The sequence below is a fragment of the Anolis sagrei genome, chromosome 2, assembly GCF_037176765.1.
Source record: "Anolis sagrei isolate rAnoSag1 chromosome 2, rAnoSag1.mat, whole genome shotgun sequence".
Taxonomy (NCBI): Eukaryota; Metazoa; Chordata; class Lepidosauria; order Squamata; family Dactyloidae; genus Anolis; species Anolis sagrei.
This window is the reverse complement of record NC_090022.1, coordinates 61,354,943-61,377,857: the sequence shown is the minus strand read 5'-3', so window position 1 is coordinate 61,377,857 and position 22,915 is coordinate 61,354,943. Positions and strand designations below refer to the sequence as shown.

At 38.1% G+C, this 22,915-nt stretch overlaps 1 protein-coding gene across 1 annotated transcript in view; it reads right to left on the bottom strand.

Annotated features, from left to right (window-relative positions):
- Window positions 1-22,915, bottom strand: part of FGD3 (FYVE, RhoGEF and PH domain containing 3) — a 113,597-nt gene that overhangs the window by 3,228 nt on the left and 87,454 nt on the right. Inside the window, exons 11-18 of the mRNA XM_060766026.2 lie at window positions 22,694-22,786; window positions 21,578-21,657; window positions 21,051-21,081; window positions 16,928-17,029; window positions 16,501-16,563; window positions 12,221-12,343; window positions 5,968-6,120; window positions 1,511-1,651 (exon numbers count right to left, since the gene is read on the bottom strand). Coding sequence (XP_060622009.2) covers window positions 1,511-1,651; window positions 5,968-6,120; window positions 12,221-12,343; window positions 16,501-16,563; window positions 16,928-17,029; window positions 21,051-21,081; window positions 21,578-21,657; window positions 22,694-22,786 — 786 coding nt within the window. The remainder of the gene's footprint in view (window positions 1-1,510; window positions 1,652-5,967; window positions 6,121-12,220; window positions 12,344-16,500; window positions 16,564-16,927; window positions 17,030-21,050; window positions 21,082-21,577; window positions 21,658-22,693; window positions 22,787-22,915) is intronic.

The following is a 22,915-nucleotide window of genomic DNA, read 5'->3' as shown; positions in this document are numbered from 1 at the left end:
GACAGCTCACTGTGTTGGGTATTATTTTCTGTAAGTGGATGTCATTTGGTTTTATTCTATGCTAGCAAAGCATACAAATTTGGAAATTTTTTTCCCTTTTGGGTTTGGATCTTTTCTTTAAGGATTAGGAAGACAGGGAGATCTACAATTACTGCTACATAGATGATACTCAGTAGAGACTATGATTTGGCCCAAAACAAATAAGAACTATGAGGCCCGGACTTCCTGCCTTCAGTGTTAATAGCTCCTACTAATCCCATATACATACTCTGCTAGCATTTGGCACAAGGCTAGGTCTCCAAGAAAGTGGGGGTATTTGAATAGCCAAAAGCATTAACAATGCTGGCCTGCTGTGACACTTTAAAGGTTGACATATTTATTGTACTATGGCAATTAGTGGGCTATACCCATGAAAGCTTATGTTATTATACATCTGTTAGCATTTAATGGGCACATGACTCTTTCTTGGTGTTTCGTTAAGTGTACTGCAAAAACATTCACTTTTATAATTGTACATTTATTTATAAGTGAAGTACTCTGCAGTTTCCCCATAAAACCATGTGGGATTTCATAAATCAATGGGGGGGAAAAACTATCACTCATTTGGCACCACGGGAGAGGCATACACAGAATTGAAGTAAGGCGTTACAAATCTTTTGTGACTCCTTTCTTGTAATACTAACTATAACTTCTCATAATTCTGCCTCCCTACTGTTATCCTGTAGTATTTGGAACTACAGAAAAGGAGTACAAAATAATTTTTCCATATATAAGGATTTTCATTACAAATTGTATAGGAAAGCAATTTTCTGCACATCCTGTCTGTCAACACACTGCTACTCTTTAACATTCCAGTTAGGTAGCAAGGAAAGACCTAATGACCTTCTTTAAGAATGAAAGACTTTCTTCTTAAAGAAACTAGTATATGGTGGGAACGCATGCTACTGAACACAGCAAGGTCACTCTGTTGTCAAAAGCAAGGCAAATCCTTTAAGCCCAGTGTTTCCCCATCTTCTGATATCAGACTTATCCCTGCAATTAAATGTGGAAGTAAACTGTGCTTTCACAAAAGATTTAAGAGTTACTATCCTTGGCAGAGTCCATCTCACTTCTTGGGTTTCTGTTTGAGTCACTGATATGGAAATGTCACCTGATTAGAAGGAAGGCTGTTCAGAGCATACAAGGCATACTGGACAGTAAATTCTCGGACATTTCCGACAACAGAAAATTCATAAGGAAACATGAATACAAGAGGGTGATTGAAGGATGAAAACTTAATATCAATGCATCATACAGAGATGTCACAGGCATTCTTTCAACTCAGGCCGGTGTGTCTTTAGGTCCATAAACCTGCCATGGAAGAGAAGCAATTCTCTCACCTTACACTTGCAACCCAAGCTAGTTTTGCGGATTATAATTTGTGCCTATTTCTTAGTATGGCATGTTTATGTTATACATCTAAGTACTCACTTATTTACATTACTGCTGTATAACATGAAAATATTTTTACCTGACTGCCTCCTTGTAGATATAATATGAGAGGTTCAGCCTTCGGAATGGTGACCCACACTTTACACCAGGTTTTTGCTTTCTCTTGGAAGAGGAGGTAGCCGCTGAAAATACTGTTTTCTGCTCCCAAAATGGTTTGTTTCTATTAAAAATAAAAAGCCAGTGTCAACTCACACTCTTCGGCTGAAGCCATTTACAGTTGATTATACACCTTCACAGCTTATGTTCAAATATTTGCTCATGCATAGTGAGTGTGCACAGATGTACAATTACCAAGGCATCAATCTTTAAATATACAGGGGTTTAGTCATCACTGGAGATAACCAGGACTAAAAGAAGCAGATGTAGGTGCTGAACTCCTGTTCTCAAAGAGTGTTAAGCTAAAGATTCCACTTCCACAGCAGAAGTTGAGAATAGCAATTAAGATGACACACTTACTTTCATGCTTAAAGTAGGTTGGCGGAGATTGAAAATTAATGAGGAAGCTGGCTCAGCACAAGTGAGAGGAGCCAAATACAGTGCAGCTGCAAGGATAAATGGAAACTCCAGGTGTTGGCAGTTGGGTGTATGTGCATGCATGCAGCTGGGAGAAATACGATCTCCCAGACCCATCTCCAATCAGAATAGCCCATTGCATATGTGTTTGGAAGAAAATCCCATTGTTTTCTATGGGACCACCAAGCAAGGGCACATACTGGACAGCAGTAAAGTACAATGCCACAGAAATCATGTCTGAAATGTTGACATTTTCATCAATGAATTCTTAATAAATATGTGAAGGCATACAAAAGCTAACATCCTCCAGTTCAGTTGCTATAAATTTTTCGGGCTGTATGGCCATGTTTCAGAAGCATTGTCTCCTGACATTTTGCCTGAATCTATGGCAGGCATCCTCAGAGGTTGTGAGATCTGAGGACGCCTGCCATAGATGCAGATGAAACATCAGGAGAGAATGCTTCAGGAACATGGCAATACAGCCCAAAAAAATTACAGCAACCCAGTGATTCCAGCCATGAAAGCTTTCGACAATACATTCTCCAGTTCTCTTTGGGGGCATCCACATTGCACAATCATAAGAGATTGATGATACTTTAAATGCCATGCTCCTGGTCCCAAATCCTGAGATTTGTTATCCGGTGAGGTACTGAGAAATCTCAACTGCATTCACTTGAACTTGGAGCAACCTGGAATAAAATTCTAGGATTTCAGATGATGTAGCCATGAAAATTAAAGTGGAATCATTGTGCTATAATTATGTAGTGTGGATAAAATCTTTAACTTCATATGGTTTTGATATGATTTTTGTAAGAAAATCTCATGACTGAGATTATTTATTTTATTTATTTACTTTGCTTCTATACCGCAGTTCTCAGCCCGAAGGCGACTCACCACGGTTCACAACACACAAAAATAGCAAAAATTCAATGCATCAATATAAAAACAGTTAACGACCTAATCTAATACACAGTTAATACACAACTACTATAATAACCATTCACTAGCGTCTCATCACTAAAAACACGATCCAGATTCGTCATCCATTGTTCCATTCCTATGTCATCACCGATCATTGTACTAATTATTCGAACGCCTGCGCAAATAACCAGGTCTTTACTTTTTTGCGGAATACCATTAGAGATGGTGCCAATCTAATGTCTGAAGGAAGGGCATTCTACAGCCGGGGAGCCACCACCGAGAAGGCCCTATTTCTCGTCCCCGCCAGCCGAGCTTGTGAGGCTGGCGGGATCGAGAGCAGGGCCTCCCCGGAAGATCTCAAAGTTCTGGTGGGTTCATAGGCTGAGATGCGGTCGGATAGGTAGCTTGGGCCGGAACTGTTTAGAGCTTTAAAGGTCAACGCCAGCACTTTGAATTGAGCCCGGTAGCAAGTCGGTAGCCAGTGGAGTTGGCACAACAGGAGGGTTGTATGCTCCCTGCGTTCCGCTCCTGTTAGAATCATGGCTGCCGAGCGTTGGACTAGTTGAAGCTTCCGAGCCGTCTTCAAAGGCAACCCCACGTAGAGAGTGTTGCAGTAATCTAGGCGGGATGTAACCAGAGCGTGGACTACCGTGGCCAAGTCAGACTTCCCAAGATACAGGCGCAGCTGGCACACAAGTTTTAACTGTGCAAATGCTCCCCTGGTCACCGCCGAAACCTGGGGTTCCAGGACCAGCGATGAATCCAGGATCACACCCAAGCTGCGAACCTGTGTCTTCAGGGGGTGTGCGACACCATCCAACACAGGCTGTAACCCTATACCTTGTTCGGCCTTGCGACTGACTAGGAGTACCTCTGTCTTGTCTGGATTCAATTTCAATTTGTTCGCCCTCATCCAGACCGTTACAGCGGCCAGGCACCAGTTCAGGACCTCGACAGCCCCCTTAGTAGCAGGTGGAAAGGAGTGGCAGAGTTGGACATCATCTGCGTACAGATGGCACCGTACCCCGAAAATCCGGATGATCTCTCCCAGCGGCTTCATGTAGATGCCATTAGTTCCAGGAGGTATTTTGCCTGAACAGTTCAAATCAGTTCAGGTTGCAACATCAAATAAGAACAGTTGGTGCTTAAACTTACAACACCAAGATGAACTGCATGATTTATTTTTCAAGTGTGTAGGCTGCAATTTATTCTATCTGTGACTGCGCTTGAACACACCATGTCTGAAAATATACCCTTACAAGTAAGAGATATACAACTGAACCGAAACAGAAGTATCAGTGTTCTGAGTAAAGAGTAAAGATTTCAATTCTTTTTTTCCAGGAAGTAGAAATGTTCTTCTTCAATACATAATAAAAAAGAAAGGTGAGGCAAGTGCAAATTAGATATGCCATTCTTTAAGAACCATGTTACAAAAATGAGGAAGAACATTTATGAATGACAACACCACACCTATTAGAGTATGTTTTTGTATAACAAATTCCAGAAGTCTTCTTTCTGTATCTAATAAATAATAGGGGCTGGGGGAAGGGTGGTTGCCAAACCAAAAAAGCCACTAAGTTAATGAATTATGAATTGGGAGAAAACACTTGAACCTCTAATCCTAGAAGCATTTGCCAGCATAACATACAAAGATGCCAATCAATTGTCTCCTGAGGGGAAAAACAGACCGGATCAGCTATATGCATTTTTGGCATTTCCTTTGTGAATTTCAAAGACTTAACGCAGAGATAAGCATCTAACCCTATTAAAGAGAAATATTCCTCTTTCTTGATGCCAAGGGGGCTTACTTCACACAGCAGGTCACACTTCAGCAGCTTTTAAGCATTTGCATGGCTTTTAGTATTACACAAAACCTGGATTTGGGGACAAATGTTTTCCCAGTACTGCATTATAGTTCTGCTACAGTAGCTTTCTAGAAGGGTAAGAAAACTTATTAATGCCGTTTGGTGGATCATGCAGTCCCTGTAACTTTTGTTCTTGAAATCACCAGGCCTTATGTTAATGGGTGCCTCACTTTGCTAAGACATCCAAGAGAAACGATGGAAAGTCTGGTGCTGTGAAAGCTATTGAAAATCCTAACAGCAGAATTTGAGACAGGGCTAAACAAACAGCAGTCAAGATAAGAATTGGTTAGAGAAGCAGTTTGGGACATGACTAGATGTAAAATTTGGCCACAGATTTAATTTTGGAGAAAAGAATATATGAAAATAAATTACATGAATTGTGTGTCAGCCTGATCAAATTCTGAAATCAGACTGATGAATCTTTTCCTTGCATCCTGTTGCTACAGATTCAAAGTTCCCTCTGATATTCCTCTAGTGTATTCCTCTTTGTTGTTCCCACAGTGCTAACAGGGAGGCTAAGATCGTCCGGGGAGGCCCTGCTATCGGTCCCACCATCCTCACAAGAGTGACCAGTGGGGATGAGGGACAGGCCTTCTCAGTGGTGGCTCCTCAGTTGTGGAACTCCCTCCACAATTACATCAAGTCAACCCCCTTCCCTCCTGTCCTTTCAGAAAAAAATACTTAAAACATGGTTATGGGACCAAGCATTCGAACATTAGATGCAGCAACTAGAATGAGAGTGATTTTATGTGACCGCAATGGACTGACTTTGGACTATGATTCTGAACAGGTGGAACTTTTAAATACATGTTTTAATAATTGATTTTTACTGTTGTTTTAACTGTAACTGTTTATTTATAATTGGTGTGTTGGCATTGAATGGTTGCCTGTTATGAAGCCGCCCTGGATCCTCCTTTGGGGGTGAGAAGGAAAGGGTACAAATGTGTGAAATAAATAAATAAACAATGGAGAAATAAAGGCAGTGGAAGTTTCTGCTCCTAGAACAGCATGGCCTCAGAGAGTTAGCCTCTTTCTATGGCCATAGACCTCCCTCTCAGTTTCCACAGGACCGCAGGATAAATTTTGAAATACTGTAGGGCAAGAGTTTTAACAAGGAAAATCATGTTTCTGCTGCAGCAGCTAGCCATTTCAGAATTGATTAACAAGATAAGTGTACCTCAGTGGCAATCTTTTTCTTTTGTTCTCCAGCACTTTCATTGCCTGAGATGCACGGCGTCACTGATGGCAGTTGAAAGCAATCTTTGCACACTCGGTTCTGGCGGCTGTTATCAGCAAGTGTTTTAAATTCAGAGCATTTTGCACAGATAACCTGGATTAAAACAAAAACAAAACCAGAGTACTTCATTCTTAAGTCATTACCAAAAACAAAATCCCCTTACAACTAGAATCACTTTGGTTTCCAGAAAATAATGATAGTGAGTGATAATGTTGAAAGGTTTCTAGGCCCAATGTCTAAGACATTATTGCTTCCCTGTACTTTCCCCACTGGCTCAGCATTGGGAAATTGATTTTGCTTCTCTATGCTATTTTATAAGACTATGCCTATAGAAAAATATGTGAGAGGGAGTGTAAAATCACAACTCTGTCGATTTGCACTTCTGTTCACTCTTCTAAAATGCTTTTCAGTTACAATGGATTAAATATTTATTAGATTTCCTGGAAGTTCATCCCAAAACAAATTGAAAAGAGCTCTGTTTATGAAAAGTTACTGACTTTCCTAACTATGATGTCTTCTTTGTAGCATTTTGAATCTTCTCCTCCTCACACTCTCACAATACACACAAAACACTTAACCAGCACATGTATAATTTAGTCATGCTGAACTTGATCCAATAAGTTCATCAACCTTTAGTTGCTGGATATATCAAAGAATAAATTGCTCGTGGCAATTTATTTTTTTCATGGCAAGAAACATTCAGAGAAGGCATATATTAAAAAGGATCTGCACCTATAAATTGATAGCTGAATAGCAAACTATTTTTTCTTTCTTTCTGACCTCACCCAGAAGGTGAAGGGCAGCGGCAGAAGAGGAAGCATCTCAGGGAGAGACTTCAGCTGTGGGTTTCTAAAGGTGTCTTTTAAAAAAATGTTTTCTGATTTTGCTATTTTGGGTTGAGTAACAGCATCCTGTGCTGAACACAGCTGTAAATGTGCATAAGCACCAAATAATCCTCTAAACACTTAATTGGATCACATATTGAAAAGTCATTAATTGATTAAACTGATTGAGTTTAAACAACAGTGGCTTTTCCAGTCCTGGATACAACCTTGACTCTAAGTCCAAATGTACTATTTGTGTTCAAGCTAAAAGATGGCTATAGCACACAAGATAAAATAATGTCAGTCCAAGGGAGAGTCTTCAATCGTAAAGTTAACAATAAAGGAAGTGGGACATAACTTGTGAAAGTTCACTATATCCCAATTGACCCTTGTAAGAAGAGGGGAAAAGAACTTTTCCAAAGCTTCTGATAAAAGAAAAGCTTTTTCTTTTATCAGAAGAATATCCAGAAGGCTTTTAAGCTAGTGCTATGAAAGAAATGAAAGGAAGACTTGGACATGACATCTAAACATAAAAATCTAACACATCAGCAAAATTTCACTTTCTTTTAAAAAAATGTTATGTAGCACTGGCTACCAAGCATAAAAAAGCTTACAGCCTTTGAACACTTCCTCGAGAATCGACTAAGAGAAACTGGTGGAGCTGCATTGCTCTATGCTGCTCCTAGTGCTGTTGCTGGTTGTTACAATTACTTATGAGACAGACCAATTAATCTGTATTTGAAGATCGGATTGAGGAAGGTCCTTAGTGCACTAAGTGCATGCCTTGCTTACAAAAAGTCCAAGATTCAATCTTTCTTGTGAGTTGTAAGCAAGCCATTCAAACAAATTTAGAGAATTCCTAACGAAAGACTTGCCTGTAGACTAAACATTCCTGAGTAAATGGAAGAAACGAGGCAGAAATAGCAGATATATACCCAGATTGGTAAAATTGACTACATTTAGCATGCTGGCTCGTTGTATTTATTGCTTGAAGCATATGCGACCATCCCTTTACTTCCTTGAAGGTCAAGGTGCATATTATCCAAGACCAGCCTTTTTTAAAGGTGTATGGAGTAGAAAACATCACTAGCCACTGTGTTGTCGAAGGCTTTCATGGCCAGAACCACTGGGTTGCTATGAGTTTTCTGGGCTGTATGGCCATGTTCTAGAAGCATTCTCTTCTGATGTTTCACCCACATCTATGGCAGGCATCCTCAGAGGTTGTGAGGTCTGTTGGAAACTAGGCAAGTGGGATTAATATATCTGTGGAACATCCAGGGGGGAAGAAAACACTGTCTGTTTGAGGCAAGTGTGAATGTTGGAATTGGTGATCTTGATTAGCATTGACCGCATAGGGAAGCTGATGAAGAAACACAACGTACAAATTATCTACAGACCAACTAAGGAAATCCAAGAAATGCTATGTTTAGCAAAGGACAAGAGGGATCCTCTCACTTCTGTAGGAGTCTACCGTATACCATGCAGCTGTGGACAAGTCTACATAGGGACCACCAAATTCAGCATTGCCCAAACACAAATCAAGGAATATGAAAGGCGCCAAAGACTAACTGGAGAAGTCAGCCATAGCAGAGAACTTGATGAATCAACCTGGATACAACATATTATTTGAGAACACAGAAATGCTGGACCATTCTAACAACCACCATGTCAGACTACACAGAGAAGTCATTGAAATCCACAAGCATGTGGACAATTTCAACAGAAAGGAGGAAACAATGAAAATGAACAATATCTGGCTAACGATATTTAAAAACTCAAAAATCAGGACAAAAAATAAAGAACTACACTTAGAAAACAGGGGAAGTCCAGACAAGAAAAAATCAGGGCCAGCTAATACCTTCCAACAATTCCCCCAGGCAGCAAGCAGCTCAGCTTTGAAGCTGCAAGGCTATTCAATGCTAATCAAACTCATCAATTGCAGCATTCACATCTGCCTCAAACAGACAAGAGTTATTTCTCCCACCCTGGATATTCCACAGATAAATAAACCCCACTTGCCCAGTTTCCAGCAGGTCCCTCAACCTCTGAGGATGCCTGCCATAGATGTGAGTGAAATGTCAGGAGAGAATGCTTCTGGAATATGGCCATACAGCCTGGAAAAGTCACAGCAACCCATCACTAACCACTCTCACTGAGAATAAAAATACATTGAAGTCTAACAATTTGCTGTCTTTTCAGTGTGTTCACATATTTGTGAATACGTTACATGGCACCAACCTGCAATTATTCAGAATAACATCAAGGACGATTAACACATACAAGCTTTGTTTGGCAATGGATGGTGATCCTGGGGAAATGCAGCTCATATGTCTTGGAAAAGCCATCTAACAACTCAAACAGCAGAATGCTGAATTGACAATGTTTCATTGAGCAATTAACTAAATGGTAGATGCAATAATGACAAACTTGTAATATGGAAACAAGAGAATGGTCATAAAAGTGGCTACAATCCAAAATGAGTGATACTAATGGGATTAGGAGAAATGTTTTCTTCAGGATAATGATCTGTTCTGCTGTAGATCATCGAACAGAATGAAATACTTCCTTCTGCTCAAAATCACTTGAGTATTGATGTCTTTCATTAAATAGATCATGAAGAAGTAAGATGAAAAATCATCTTTGTGAAAATTGAAGGATGCATTTTTCATATTTGACTGAAGTGCTTATCTGGATAGGGTTAAAAAAAAAAGGAGGGAAGTCAATCATCCTTACAGAAAATCCTACAGTGGAACTGATTGAAATTGACAAGGATTACAAACTATGGCTACATGGAGTCTGAGGATACTATGGGCCAGGCCCGTAGCCAGGATTTCAATTCGGGGGGGGGGGGGGGGTGTGACTTTTTTCAGGGGGGGTTTCAGGGGGGCTGAGTTTCGGGGGGGGCTGAGTCTGAGTGAAAGAGGGTCTACCCTAGCAAACCTTTTGTATCATTACCCCAATACCTCCATGCATATAGGATATATTGAGTATGGTGATCAGATCATGATATGAATAAACATAACAGTTTAAATAAGGCACCAGTAAGGCCTTTTCACGAACCACAATGAGAACTTCGGGGGGGGGGGGGGGCTGAAGCCCCTCAAGCCCCCCCCCCCCCCCCCCCGGCTACATGCCTGCTATGGGCAAAAGTGGAAAATGATGTGTCAGGTCTCCTTTTTTTCAGCTCATCAATAAGTCTGCCTAAGTATGCTATGTTTTATTGTAATTGTGTATTTGGTTTAATTGACTGTTTTGCTTTTTGTCTTGTGGACATTTTGTCTCATATGTAAGCTGCCCTGAGTCCTTTTGGGGAGATGGTGGAGGAGTATAAGAATAAAGGTGTTGTTGTTGTGTCTTAGCCATCCTTTGTAACCTGATAAGTGGGCACAAGATGGAAAGGTCTGTGATACATTCTAACTGAAGTTACAATGTTATTGTGTTTTTCCTGCATGGCACGGGGTTGGACTAGATGGACCATGTGGTCTCTTCCAACTCTATTATTTTATTGTTCTTTTGGGCTACAAGAAAATTTGCATTCTTTGTAAAGACCTGTTTTGTCAAACTGTTCATAAGACTGCTATACTACTTCTCAACAATGATGAAGACACAGAAAAAAAGGAAAGGGGCATGAAACCAGACAATTGTTGTGAAATGTTTCCTGGATTCACGTTCTGGTAATTGCTTGCACACATGCAAGCTTTTTTTTTTTTTTTTGTGGCTCTTACTGCACCACCCTTTTTAACTCAATCATTTGAAGTTGTTTTCTTTGAATTGTTCTTTATTTGTATTGTTGAAGGCTTTCATGGCTGGAATCATGGGGTTGCTGTAAGGTTTTTGGACTGTATGGCCATGTTCAAGAAGCATTACCTCCTGACATTTTGCCTACATCTATAGCTGGCATCTTCAGAGGTTGTGGGGTCTGACCCCACAACCTGTTGGAATGCCTGCCATAGATGAAGTGAAATGAGAACGCTTCTGGAACATGGCCCTACAGCCTGAAAAACTTACCGCAACCCTGTTCTTTATTTACTAAAATCATAAAAATATCCTAGCCTGCAAAAGTGTCTGTAAATTTCTGCTTCTTGGCAGGGGGTTGGACTGGATGGGCCATAAGGTCTCTCCCCACTCTATGATTCTATGAAATCCAGCTAGAGTAATCCATCAACCATTCAACTGATACTGAATTATTTAATGCTGTTAGAATAATACATACAAAATTATTCCACTCATGTTAGATATGGCAGGTTTACTGAGGGAGTATAGCAAAATCAAGTACATTTTAGAAATATGACTGTTATCTAATGTGAATATCCTGTCCCACTGGTTCTTTTAATTTTGTTTGGCAAGGAAAGTAATACAGATGTGCCTTGAGTATCTGTCAGGATTGGGATACAGGATCCCCTGTGATACCTGTGGATACCAACATCTATGGATGCTCAAGTCCTATTATATGCAGTGGTATTCCTTATACAAAAGGCAAATTAAGCCTTGCCTTTTGAAACCTTGAATGGTTGGATACAGAATCTACTGATATGTAAACATATTTCACTTCCCTAATTACAATAATCTAAATATGCTGTTATCTTAATCTCCACAAACTGCTTTTTTTCTTTTTACATCTGAAGTACTAGTTTATATCATATGGGATATGCAATCCAGTTCTTTAAAGAGTCTCAACCATGTATATGCATTTAAAAGTAAAGAAAATATTCCTTTTTCATAGTTGTGAGATATTTTTCCAGATTCATCTAGATTATTTTCCCTTTTTATCTCAATTTTTGCACCAGTAAGGAACAAGACATAACGGGCAAAAGTAAATATATTTGTAGGTATCTTTCTTCTCCTCCTCTTCCTCCTACCTCTCTTCTCTTCCTCTTCTTCCTTCCTTTTTATAAAAGACCTGTCAGAAATTTTAATTAAGGGTGGTAAAATAAATCAAAATTAAATTAAAAGGCAAAATCCCTTCCTTGGCAGAATATTATTTTAGAGCCTTGCTTCTTAATCTGTGGGGCCTGACCCTTTAGTTCAATTTTGGTTTCAACAGTAAAATGGCAACAGTAAAAGGTTTCTGTAACAACATTCATTTACACAAATCTGTTAGCAACAACATGCAGTCTCTGCAGAAAATGCTTCAACTGTACTCTACAAAAAGGAAAGTCAGCCTGTTTAGCAAGTCTTGGGGATGCTGATTTATTACCAGTAAATGTTTGATTTTCATATCTATTTCATACCTGAGGTCACATAAAAATTATCAGGTGGAAAGGGGTCATAGATGGGAAAAGTTTAAAAAGCCCTGTTTTAGAGAAAACAAAGCTTGCTTCGTACGACCAACAATTTATCACAAATTATTTGCTTTTCCTGATACTTACCATTCCACATTGCTTGCAATGGTGCCGTCTTTTTGTAATAGAATTAAAACTTTCCCCACAACTTTTGCAAGCATGCTTTTCCTTGTCTCTCTTCAATTTAGAAGATTTTCTACAGGAGTCAGGCTGGAATGACAAATAAAATGACAATGAAATTAAACAAGGTTACTGTAAGGAAGACTTAAAAAGGAAGGCTTGTATATCTGAGGCAGAGATTTAACTGATGCAAATAGTAAAGCTGCATTAGGAGTGACAGATATATCTTGACCCAAGCGCTGCCTGTAATCTGTGGCTGATAAAACTTTCATAGTCAAATGATCCCTGACATTCAGAAGGGATGCTAGACCAGCTATTAAAACAACCTACAACACTAGTTGGATTTGCAAAAACACTACTATAGATTTTCTTAAGTGTCTGTTTTACATGGTGAAGGTCTCCCTACCCTTCCTGATACGTGAGCTGCCTTCTTCCTCAGAATACACTTCCTGCTGTGTTAGCAAGATGTGGAAAACCTTGCAAATCCTTCAGCATCTCTAACTGGAGTTAGCTTTCTCTGGAGGAAGCACTTGAGACAAACGTACTCAAGTGTACGTCAAGTGTATGGTGTAAGGCTCTCCAGGGAGGCACAGAAAGTTGTGGTGGAGACCACAAACACCTTCCTGGCCTTTCGGTATCCTTACTGCATTTATCTTAGTGAGCTATTCTTTAGCAGACTCAAATTCTTCATGAGTGCCTTCAAGCTCCCTGTCAACATATGGTGACACCAGGCATGTAGCCGGGGGGGGGGGGGGGGCTTGAGGGGCTTCAGCGCCCCCCCCCTGAAATTCTCATGGTGGTTTGGAAAAAGGCCTTACTGGTGCATTATTTAAACTGTTATGTTTATTCATATCATGATCTGATCACCACACTCAATATATCCCATATGCATGGGGCTATTGGGGTAATGATACAAAAGGTTTGCTAGGGTAGACCCTCTTTCACTCAGACTCAGTCCCCCCCCCCCAAACAAACTCAGCCCCCCCCCCCCCGAATCGAAATCCTGGCTACAGGCCTGGGTGACACCATACATTTCACTTTTTTTTTTTCTGGAACACTGAGATTATTTTGTTACTGCCTTCCTCTGAAATATACTTACAGAATTTGGTACTCCTTGGTGGTCTCTCATTAAGTACTAACCAGGGTTAACACTGCTAAGCGTATAGGATCAATCAGGAACTGGAGCCTTTAAGGCATTTAGGTCCTGCACTTAAACTATAGCATGTCCTATTAACAGAGTTTGCTTCAGGAACAGTTAAGTTTCAATGGGGACCACAAATAATTTCCTAGCCTTTCAGCATCTTTATCGCAATAATCTTAGTGAGGTTTAGTGGAATATAAATTACAGAGACCTGAAAAGCAAGATATTTGCCTTTTTCGAGTCCAGATATGCCTTATAGATTTGAAAAGGCTTCTCTTCTCTCAATATAGATCATGAACCTAGAGACTGTTTTACTATGGCTCCTGGGTTATAATGAAGCATGCAGTTATTATAGCAAATAATCATTACAGATACCTGCTAATGACATTCATTCAGACTGTGTTGAAGCTGTAAAAACTATTTGCATTCCAATCAAGCATTTTTGGAGCATACAGAGTAACATCTTACCACCAATGTGTATCCTTGCTCTCTCTGCATTAAAGATTGAAGGTTATGAAACATGATTCTGTTAATTTCTCATTTTCCCATCTTAAGTTCCTACTACACGGTTTCTATTATAATCAATAACCCTTTAACAGTATGCACAATCATCTGCATATATTTTGTATAAATATACCAAGATATGTGCATTTTTATACAGGCTGAGCATCCCTCATTCAGAAATCTGAAATCCAAGGCCTTAAGTAAAATTACTGTCAACACAGACTACATCCAACCCTATATAACTAATGCAGTCTGACACCACTTACGCTGCCATGGCTCAAAGCTATGGAATCCTGGGATTTGTAGTTTGGCGAGACACCAGCTCTCTTTGGAAAGAAGGCTAAGACCTTGCAAATCTATAACTTCAGGATTCTATATACAGTTAAAGTGGTGTCAAAATGAAATAATTCTACAGTACAGATGCATCCATAGCTTTTTACGTTCCATTAATGGCAAAAGGCAGAGGCAAAATCTAGCATACACAAACATATTTAAAGGTACATTTTCCCCCTTTAAAAAAGTTTTTCAAAATTGGGGAACTGAGTTTAAGAATAGATCATTTATAACACAAACTCTATAAAGCTGTATTTTTTTAAAAAAAATTAGAAGGGAGAGACTTCTATAAGAACTGACATTAAAAAAACATATACTTGATAATTTTCACAGCAAGAGCTGTTGAGCTACAATGATCAATGGAAGTTTCCTGTGAGATTTATGTATCTTCTCCTCTTGTTCAGCAGGGCAGGTGACTGAGTCCTAAAAAATGATTGAACATCCAGACAGGCTGCCAGGCAACAACTTATTGAAGTGCTGTGATAGTTTGTGGAATTGTTGTAGCAACTCTGGGCCAGGAAGCAAGGTGCTTACGGTTCCTATGAGTAGCCACCAATGACACGGCTAGCTGAAGCACATTTCAAGTGGGTCACTAACAATGGAATCATGTCATTTTCCAGCATTAGGTTTGCACAACACAGAATTATGTAATCATATTCTAAAATGAACTGGAGGTCTGATGGGTGAAGAGTTTTAGCAACACAATCTCTTGCCTCCATAACCATTAGGAAATTAGCCTGGAAGCTATAAATGGCAGGTAATATGGCACATTACTTAATTCCAGTAGGGGTCTTTGGAGCATCCTTTGCATGCATATTTGAACAGAGTGCTTGTATTGCTGCTATTTTCAAGGTGAGTTAAAATGTAAATAAAAGCATATTACCACCACTGCAGGAAAGCAACAATAATGCAAGATATGGTCTGTGTACACCATGAACATTTCACTTTTAATGCTAAAATCAAGAGGAAGGACACTCCAGAAGTATCAATGGACAGGATTTCCATGGAAGGAGTGATATTAAGGTAAAGGTAAAGGTTTCCACTTGACATTAAGTCTAGTCATGTCCTGCTCTGGGAGGTTGTGCTCATCTCCCTTTCTGAGCCAAAGAGCCAACATTGTCCATAAATGCCTCCAAGGTCATGACTGTTACCTTCCCACCGAAGCAGTACCTATTGATCTACTCACATTTTCATGTTTTTGAACTGCTAGGTTGGCAAAAGCTGGGCTAACAGCAGAAGGTAACCCAGCTCCCTGAATTTGAACCACCAACCTTTTGGTCAGCAAGTTTAGCAGCTCAGCAGTTTAATCCACTGCGCCACCAGAGGCTCCTAGAGTGATATTAGTGCTTTGGAAATGCTGTTGCACTAGCAGTGCAACTGCATTGTTAACCTCAAGCACTCCAGAACCAAATTATCATCTAAACATAGCACTCAGGGATGACAACTGTGAAAAACCTGAGATCATCTTCTTACAGTGATGTCACTATTTTTTTAAAGAGGGGTAAAGGGTAACATGACTATGCAACATCTTACAGGGTTTTTTTTTAACCAGTTCTGACTGTAGGTATCAGCATCACCTTAAACAAAGCACTCTTCCTTCTGTTTCTCAAAGCTTACTGCAAAGTATATGTGCAACCTCTAGGGAAATGTACTCCCCCTTCCCTTCAAAAATACCACTTTGTTCATATGAAGATGGACAGATTTAATCAACTGATCAGTTCCTAAGCTGAAACTCATATGATTGACTGGGTACAATTTTTTTCTTCAGATGACAGCCCTAATTGTAAAGAACAGTAAAAATGCCACATGAAGCAGTTATGATTATAGCAGTGGGTTCTTTTTCCATGTGAGAACTAATATCCAAACAAATTAATGTTTGAACCAGCTCTACATCTCTGGTTTCTCAATGAAAGACATGTAGAACAGTTTGGACACAAATCATAAGAAGAACGGGGGCTTGTTATTTGCTGTAAATATGCTGACAACAATAATTAGGAAAGAAGTATTATGCATTACTCATCTATGAGAAATAAAATGTCTCTTTCAATGATTTGCAGTAGAAAAATGAAGAAATAGATAAAGTGCCTGAAAATGTTTTACCCTTGAACAATGGTAAAAAGGCAGTTTTCATGAATAAAACTCAGACAGAAAGTAAGCTATCCTGTATGGCTGGGGTTGAAATTGATTTCTCTCTCCCCCCCCCCCCCCCTCCTTCAGATAAAGCATTTTAACATTCACTTTAATGAGCATTAATTTCACCATTCCTTACCCCTCCAGATGTGCTGCTGCCATCTGTCCCTGGCATAGACTCCACAGAGCTTGTGCTTGCTATCTGGTGGAGAGAAAAACACAAGGAAGTGTTTCAGTACTGGGATTATATTCAAGATTTCTGGTATCAGTTCCAGGAAGAGGGGGTTTTCAAATGATGAACACACACACAAAAATGATTCTAACCAAAAAAAAATGCTCCAATCCCACTGATTCTGCCAAAATTGGGAATCTCATTGCTTACTGCAGCAACAATACAGAAGATAATGTATTTTAAATGAATTTGAAAGTATTGTATATAAGCAAAATCTAGAAAGCTAGAAATGTACACTACATATCAAAAAAGAAAAACTGTGAAAGTTTACATCAATTGCAGAGATGGTAAAAAAAACACTGTAGTAAAGAAATAGTGATCATTAAACACTTACTGATGAGTCTGGAAGATGCTCATCTTCTTGAGAAAAAGAGTTGTTAAAAGCCCTAAATGTTTCACTGTTCTGTTTATGTTTTTCAATCGTTGCCTGAATAACCTAGAACAAACATAAAAGAAAAAAGTTAATAACAAGAAAGTGCAAACTATAGCAAAACCTTGCTTTAAAAAGTTTGAAATCTTTATTGGTTATATGTAAGTAATTTGTAACATTGTTACAATTGCAAATATGCAACAATATATTATTTTTATTATTATTACCTCATATAACACATTTTGTTGATTACATTTTATATTTTACAGTTCAACATACCTATTACTTATACCTACCCATTTTCCACCTTCCTCTTCCTCCCAAACCACTCCCTCTGGGAACAGATGTAATTCTGTTCATTGGTTTATATTATTTGTTTGATCATGAAGATTTTTTGGTTCAGATCCTTATATTTCCCTTTCCCTTTTGCTCTGACTATAATTTCTTTCCATTTTAATTTCTAGTTCTCCTTTGAATGACAATTCATATATTTTGTTCTCCTTTCAGATATAAAGTCTTGGAGCATATACTCTGATAAATATTCAAGCCATTTTTAAAATTCCAGTTTCCCTTCATCTTTCCATCTTATGGCAGTTGTTGCTTGGGTGATTGCTATCCCTTATTTTGCAATTTCAGTTTAATCATTATTCCTCCCATTACCTTCAATTTGTTGAGTAAATAATTGTTTTTTGTTTAATTCAATTTTTCTCCCTAATAATTTTTCCATCTCATCCTTAATCTTTTTGTAGACATTTTGTAGCTTTTCACAGTCCCATCACATATGAATAAACTCTGCCATTCTCCCACATTTATGCCAACCAAGTTTTGATGGTTTCTTTTGTAATGTGGGCCAACTGGTGTGGGGTTTTGATACCATTTTGTCAATATCTTATGTTATGTTTCCCTAATCCTTAAGTGTTTGCTTTCCTTGCTTGCTTTTATCCAATTCTCAATCTCATTCTTCTTACAATTTAATGTGTCTTTCCATACCTCAATCAAAGTGAGTTGTATTTTTTCTGTATATGTATGTATTTATGTGTGTGTATGTACATGTGTATGTGTGTGTGTGTGTGTGTGTATCTCCCAATTTCCCTCTCCTTCTCAAATTTCCATTTTAAAATTTGGTCTAAGTCTGCTTCTGGCTTTATTTTCCATTCTGTTATCATTTTCTGGCTCATTCCATGCCAAAATAGTTTATTTCTCTGCACTTACTCTTTAACTCCTCCCATTTTGATTGCTCCATCAGAGGGTAATAACTCGCCAATTTTTGTTATTCCATTCTGTTTCATATTACTTATCAATTTCCCAAATAGCTGATCTTTTTTATTATCTATTAGATCAATTTTATTTATTGGAGATACACTTTGCCATTTTTCCAGCATTGCATTGTTGAAATCAGTGATCCACCTTTTATTTTCATTACTTCCTTATTATCTAACTTTTCCTTAATACATGAGCAATGTTCTCACCCACTGATGGATTTCTCCAATCTTATCCATCTTTTTGACTCATCCAATAGTCTCACTAATTGGAATGCCTCAAAATAGCTCATAAGGTTTGGGGCTCCCCAACCTTTGTTCTCTTCTGGAGAATATAATATTGAATTAGAGATTCTACTCTTGTTAACCCGTGCTACGCAACATTTAATTGAGTTGTCCTATTTATTTATTATCTTGGATGAAATGTTAAATGGTGGTGTTTGAAAAAGGAACAATTACTTGGGTAAAATCTTGATTTTGCAAACCTTTATCCTGGTAGCAATATCCCAATTCCATTTTTTCCATTTAGGTATTTGTTTACTTATTTTCCCCCCATAATTGGTTGTGGTTTAGTTGAACTATATTATTTATATTATTTGGGATATATACTCACAAATATTTCAATTTCTTTTTTTCCAATTTTACCCCAGAGGTGGTTTGCACCTCTTTTAATTCTTTCCAATGTCTATGGCTAATCTTGAAATGTTCTCAAATTTTTAAATTATTTTTGTTACTTCTTTTACATATTTTTCTGGTGAGCCGATTAATAACTTTGCATCATCTGCATATAAATTGACTTTTATTTCTTCCTTCCCAAATTTATTTTGTTTCTGTGTCTAATTAAATTAGCAAGGGGTTCTATCACTAACGTAAAAGGGATTGGTTTTGCTTCCCTTTTTATCTTAATGGTTCTTGTTTTTTAATTAATTAACTATTTCTTCTACCTGATTATCCCTGTTTTTCTCTGAATTAGTCCCTGATTACCTCAAAGATTTTCCCCCAATTTAAATTCCTCACAAAGTTGAAACAGGAACTGGTAGTTTATTGTGTTGAAAGCTTTATAGTTCAATATCTTCTTGAAAGAAATCAAGCATAGATATCATGGCATAACCACCACTTAAACAATTTCTAACCATATTTCAAGCAAGTTATACAAAAGCTGGGCCCAAAACTTTAGTGTGTTCCATTAAACCTGAGTAGGCAGAAACAGATGGCTATATTTTATTCTCCTAATTCATTTTAATATAGTAAAACCACATTTTGCTAACACTTTCAATGCCTGCTCTCTCTCCTCTGCTTTTATTCCTTATTCTCTGACTAACAACGTGAGCTGGAAAAGAGCAGAATTCCATTATTGCTGATATTACTGCAGTGGTTTCTGCCAGCCTACGGCAGCCAAGGTAACAGCAGCTTCCACCAGATCATCTTGTGGAATATGCATGAATAGCAGTAAAATAAAATATTGCAAAATAATATTATTCATTTAAACTCCACCTTTCCCACAATGATGGAACCAAAAAAAAATCTAAATGAATGAATGAATGAATGAAAAGGGGAAATAGGGTATAGCTGATAACCATGCCTTTTCAGCATGTTAAAAATACACATGTATAGATTTAGGGACCAAAATGGAAATGACAAGAAAAGCAGAGGCTGATGACAGAAAAGGTCATTCCTGGACACATGTTTTAAAAGCCTTAACCATTCTTCTTTCTGGGAGTGTAGAATCCTATCCCTATTATTTCCTCCGGGTGGCTGAGGGGTTTTTCATTGAATTCCTCTGAGGCTGAGAAAGTGGATTTCTGTGGCAAATTAGACATTCAAACCTTGGTCTGCAGAGTCCTAGTCCAACATGTAAACTACTATATCATGCTAGTTGTCTGCTGGCCTATTTCTTATTTTACTGCTTTTTAAACAGTGATTCTCAACGTTTGTCCTCTGCATATTTAGGACATAAGTTTGGAAGCTCCAGGGATTCTGGAGGCAGAAATCCAAAACAGCTGGAGGATAAAATGTTTAAAACCACTGATTTACAGTGTTCTATCTTTCTCTTTTTATTTTATACTTTTATTTCCAAAGGGATAGCCCAAAACAATGAATCCTATTGCTTTTAAGACCAAAGAATGAAATTTCATGGACTATACCACTTCATGAGGGTCATGAAGTGATCATGGTAGTTGTTTCAATTGCCTTATCTACTGCTAGGATGCATGTGTATTCAGTGACTATCTTCTGAATAACCAGTGTTAATAAAGTAATTCTCATTTTGAATTATGTCCCCTTCCAGTTATGAGTATTATTATTTACATTTGAAATCCTGGATAGCACCTCATGCATTGGATGAAGGGGGATATAGTTCATAGAAGACCTTACTATCACAAATACAATCAGCCCTCCACATTCACTGGAACCCCATAAAAGTGAAAAAACTGAAAAAAAATGTTTTTTGTTTACCCAAGAGAACATCTCTTGAGAAACCTCTAGGTGTTCCAGTATGACACTGTGGTTGACATCTGCTAGAAGATACCCACAGAACTGCACTGGAGGACATAGAGAATCCACAAAAATCAAAATCACAAACATGTAAGATCAACTGTACATAAGTCTTTAAGGTGATCCATGATTCTTTTTCCTTACACACCTGAATACCATAATATTATTTTTTTATTTATAATGTTTCTGCAGGCAAAATATGAATGTTGAAAACATCTCATATGTAGCCTAGTTTTCTCAATAAAATGAATACATACACTGGTAACAGGCATCTTTCAGCTGCCAAAACACAAGCACAACAAAACACAGTATTTTACGAATAGTAATATATTTACCTGGATCCATTCTTTCTTCTCTTCTTCTGTCCTATACAATGAAGAAAGAAACACATATTTTCTTTCCTTTTGACAATTTTGATAAATTGATGTGAACACATGAAGTGCTTCTTGCTAGTCTGCTAGACATTTCCAGTTCATTATATCCAGAAGGATTTTTAATATTTCAAATATCATGAGCAAATATCACTAAAATCATTGATCTCTATAATAAATGATTAAAAAATCATTATCTGTTCTAGGAATCTGATGTGTCATTTATTCTAAAGGAAGCAGTAAATAACTGAAAGGAAATCTGTCTTCTTTTTTTAAAAATTGCTGTTACTTATTTTAATTAATAGAATTTGCTGCAATGAATTGTTTCACCATGCCTTCCATGTGTTTTAGACCACAACTCACATCATTCCTAGCCACTGGCCATGACTCAGGATGACGTGAGCTGTAGTCCAAGAACAACTAAAAGGCATTATGACAGTAAAAACCAATTGCATTTGGTTCAATTTATATAAGCAGAACAAAATTTGTACCTAGCTTGTAGCTCCAAGGATCTCTTTTTTCCTGTTATTGAGAATGTATGAGCCACATTTTGCTTGACAATTTCCTGGACCTAGAAAAACCAAATCAGTATTTTGATATTTCTTTTTAAAAATAGTATCAGCCACCTTTTTTACTATGAATTAAATCTTCACAGCCTCCAAATAAACAGCAGCAAAAAAAACCCCTAAATCAATATTTTTAAAATTGGAAGAAGGAGACTTGATTTTATTCCAGTACTTTGCATGGGCCCCTACCAGTACTGCCAACCCCCCCCCCCCCCCCCACACACACACACACTTTTATTGATATTGCAAGGGTTCTGTGGAAAGGAAGAGATTCCATCAATTCCCAATGCAGCATGTTATGGATGGCCTGCTAACTATCTAAAACAGCATTGGGGCTGTTGCTGGGGATTATAGATAGAAAGAGGAATACCAATTTCCTCCATTGAACATCTGCTGAGAACAAGTTTGGATCCAAATCAGAATCTCAACTGAGAACAAAGAAGGATCTCCAATGAGGAGAGGCTTCAACTCTAACTTAATCTACATTTGTTGCTTCTGTGTGTGTGTGTGTGTGTGTGTGTGTGTGTGTGTGTTTAAGTCATCTATTGACTTATGACAACCCCATGAATTTCACAGGATTTTCTCTGGCATAGAATACTCATAGGTGGCTTTGCCTGAAATATAGTCAAACATCTGATATTCAATTGTGGTCTCTCACTAAAATAATAACTAGAGCTGACCCCGCTTAGCTTCCAAGATAAGACGGGATCTGATGTCAAAATGTAGAAAAATACATGGATCTGCTTTGACCTTATTTCAGCTCACTGATAATCCAAAAAGCTCAGCAGCTTTTCACCAGCACTAACAAAACTACCAAGTCAACGGAACAGTATTCTAAATTGTTTACAGGACTTTCAATCCCTGAAACCATGATCATCTCTGCACTTAGGCCTAAAAACAGTATGCTCCTACACCGGGAATTCTCCTCATGGAATAGCAAATGTGCTTATTTCTCAATTGAGAGACCTTATATGAAACATGACTGAAAAATCCTAGAGCACAAAAATGAAAGCAGAAAAGCAGGGAGGGAAAGACACCAACCTGTAATCCTGCAATGTCGATCTTTTCTCGGACACTGAATTTCTGGCCTATCAGCCTCAGTTTTGGCACACAGTACAACACCATGCTGTTAAACTGTAATTGACAGAAAACTCTCATTATAAAAGATATTTAGAAATTTACTAAATATTTGGCCACAATGTGAAATGGTTTCCTACCCACTTTAAAATTTACTGATGCTAAATATTTATAATTCATTTCTAC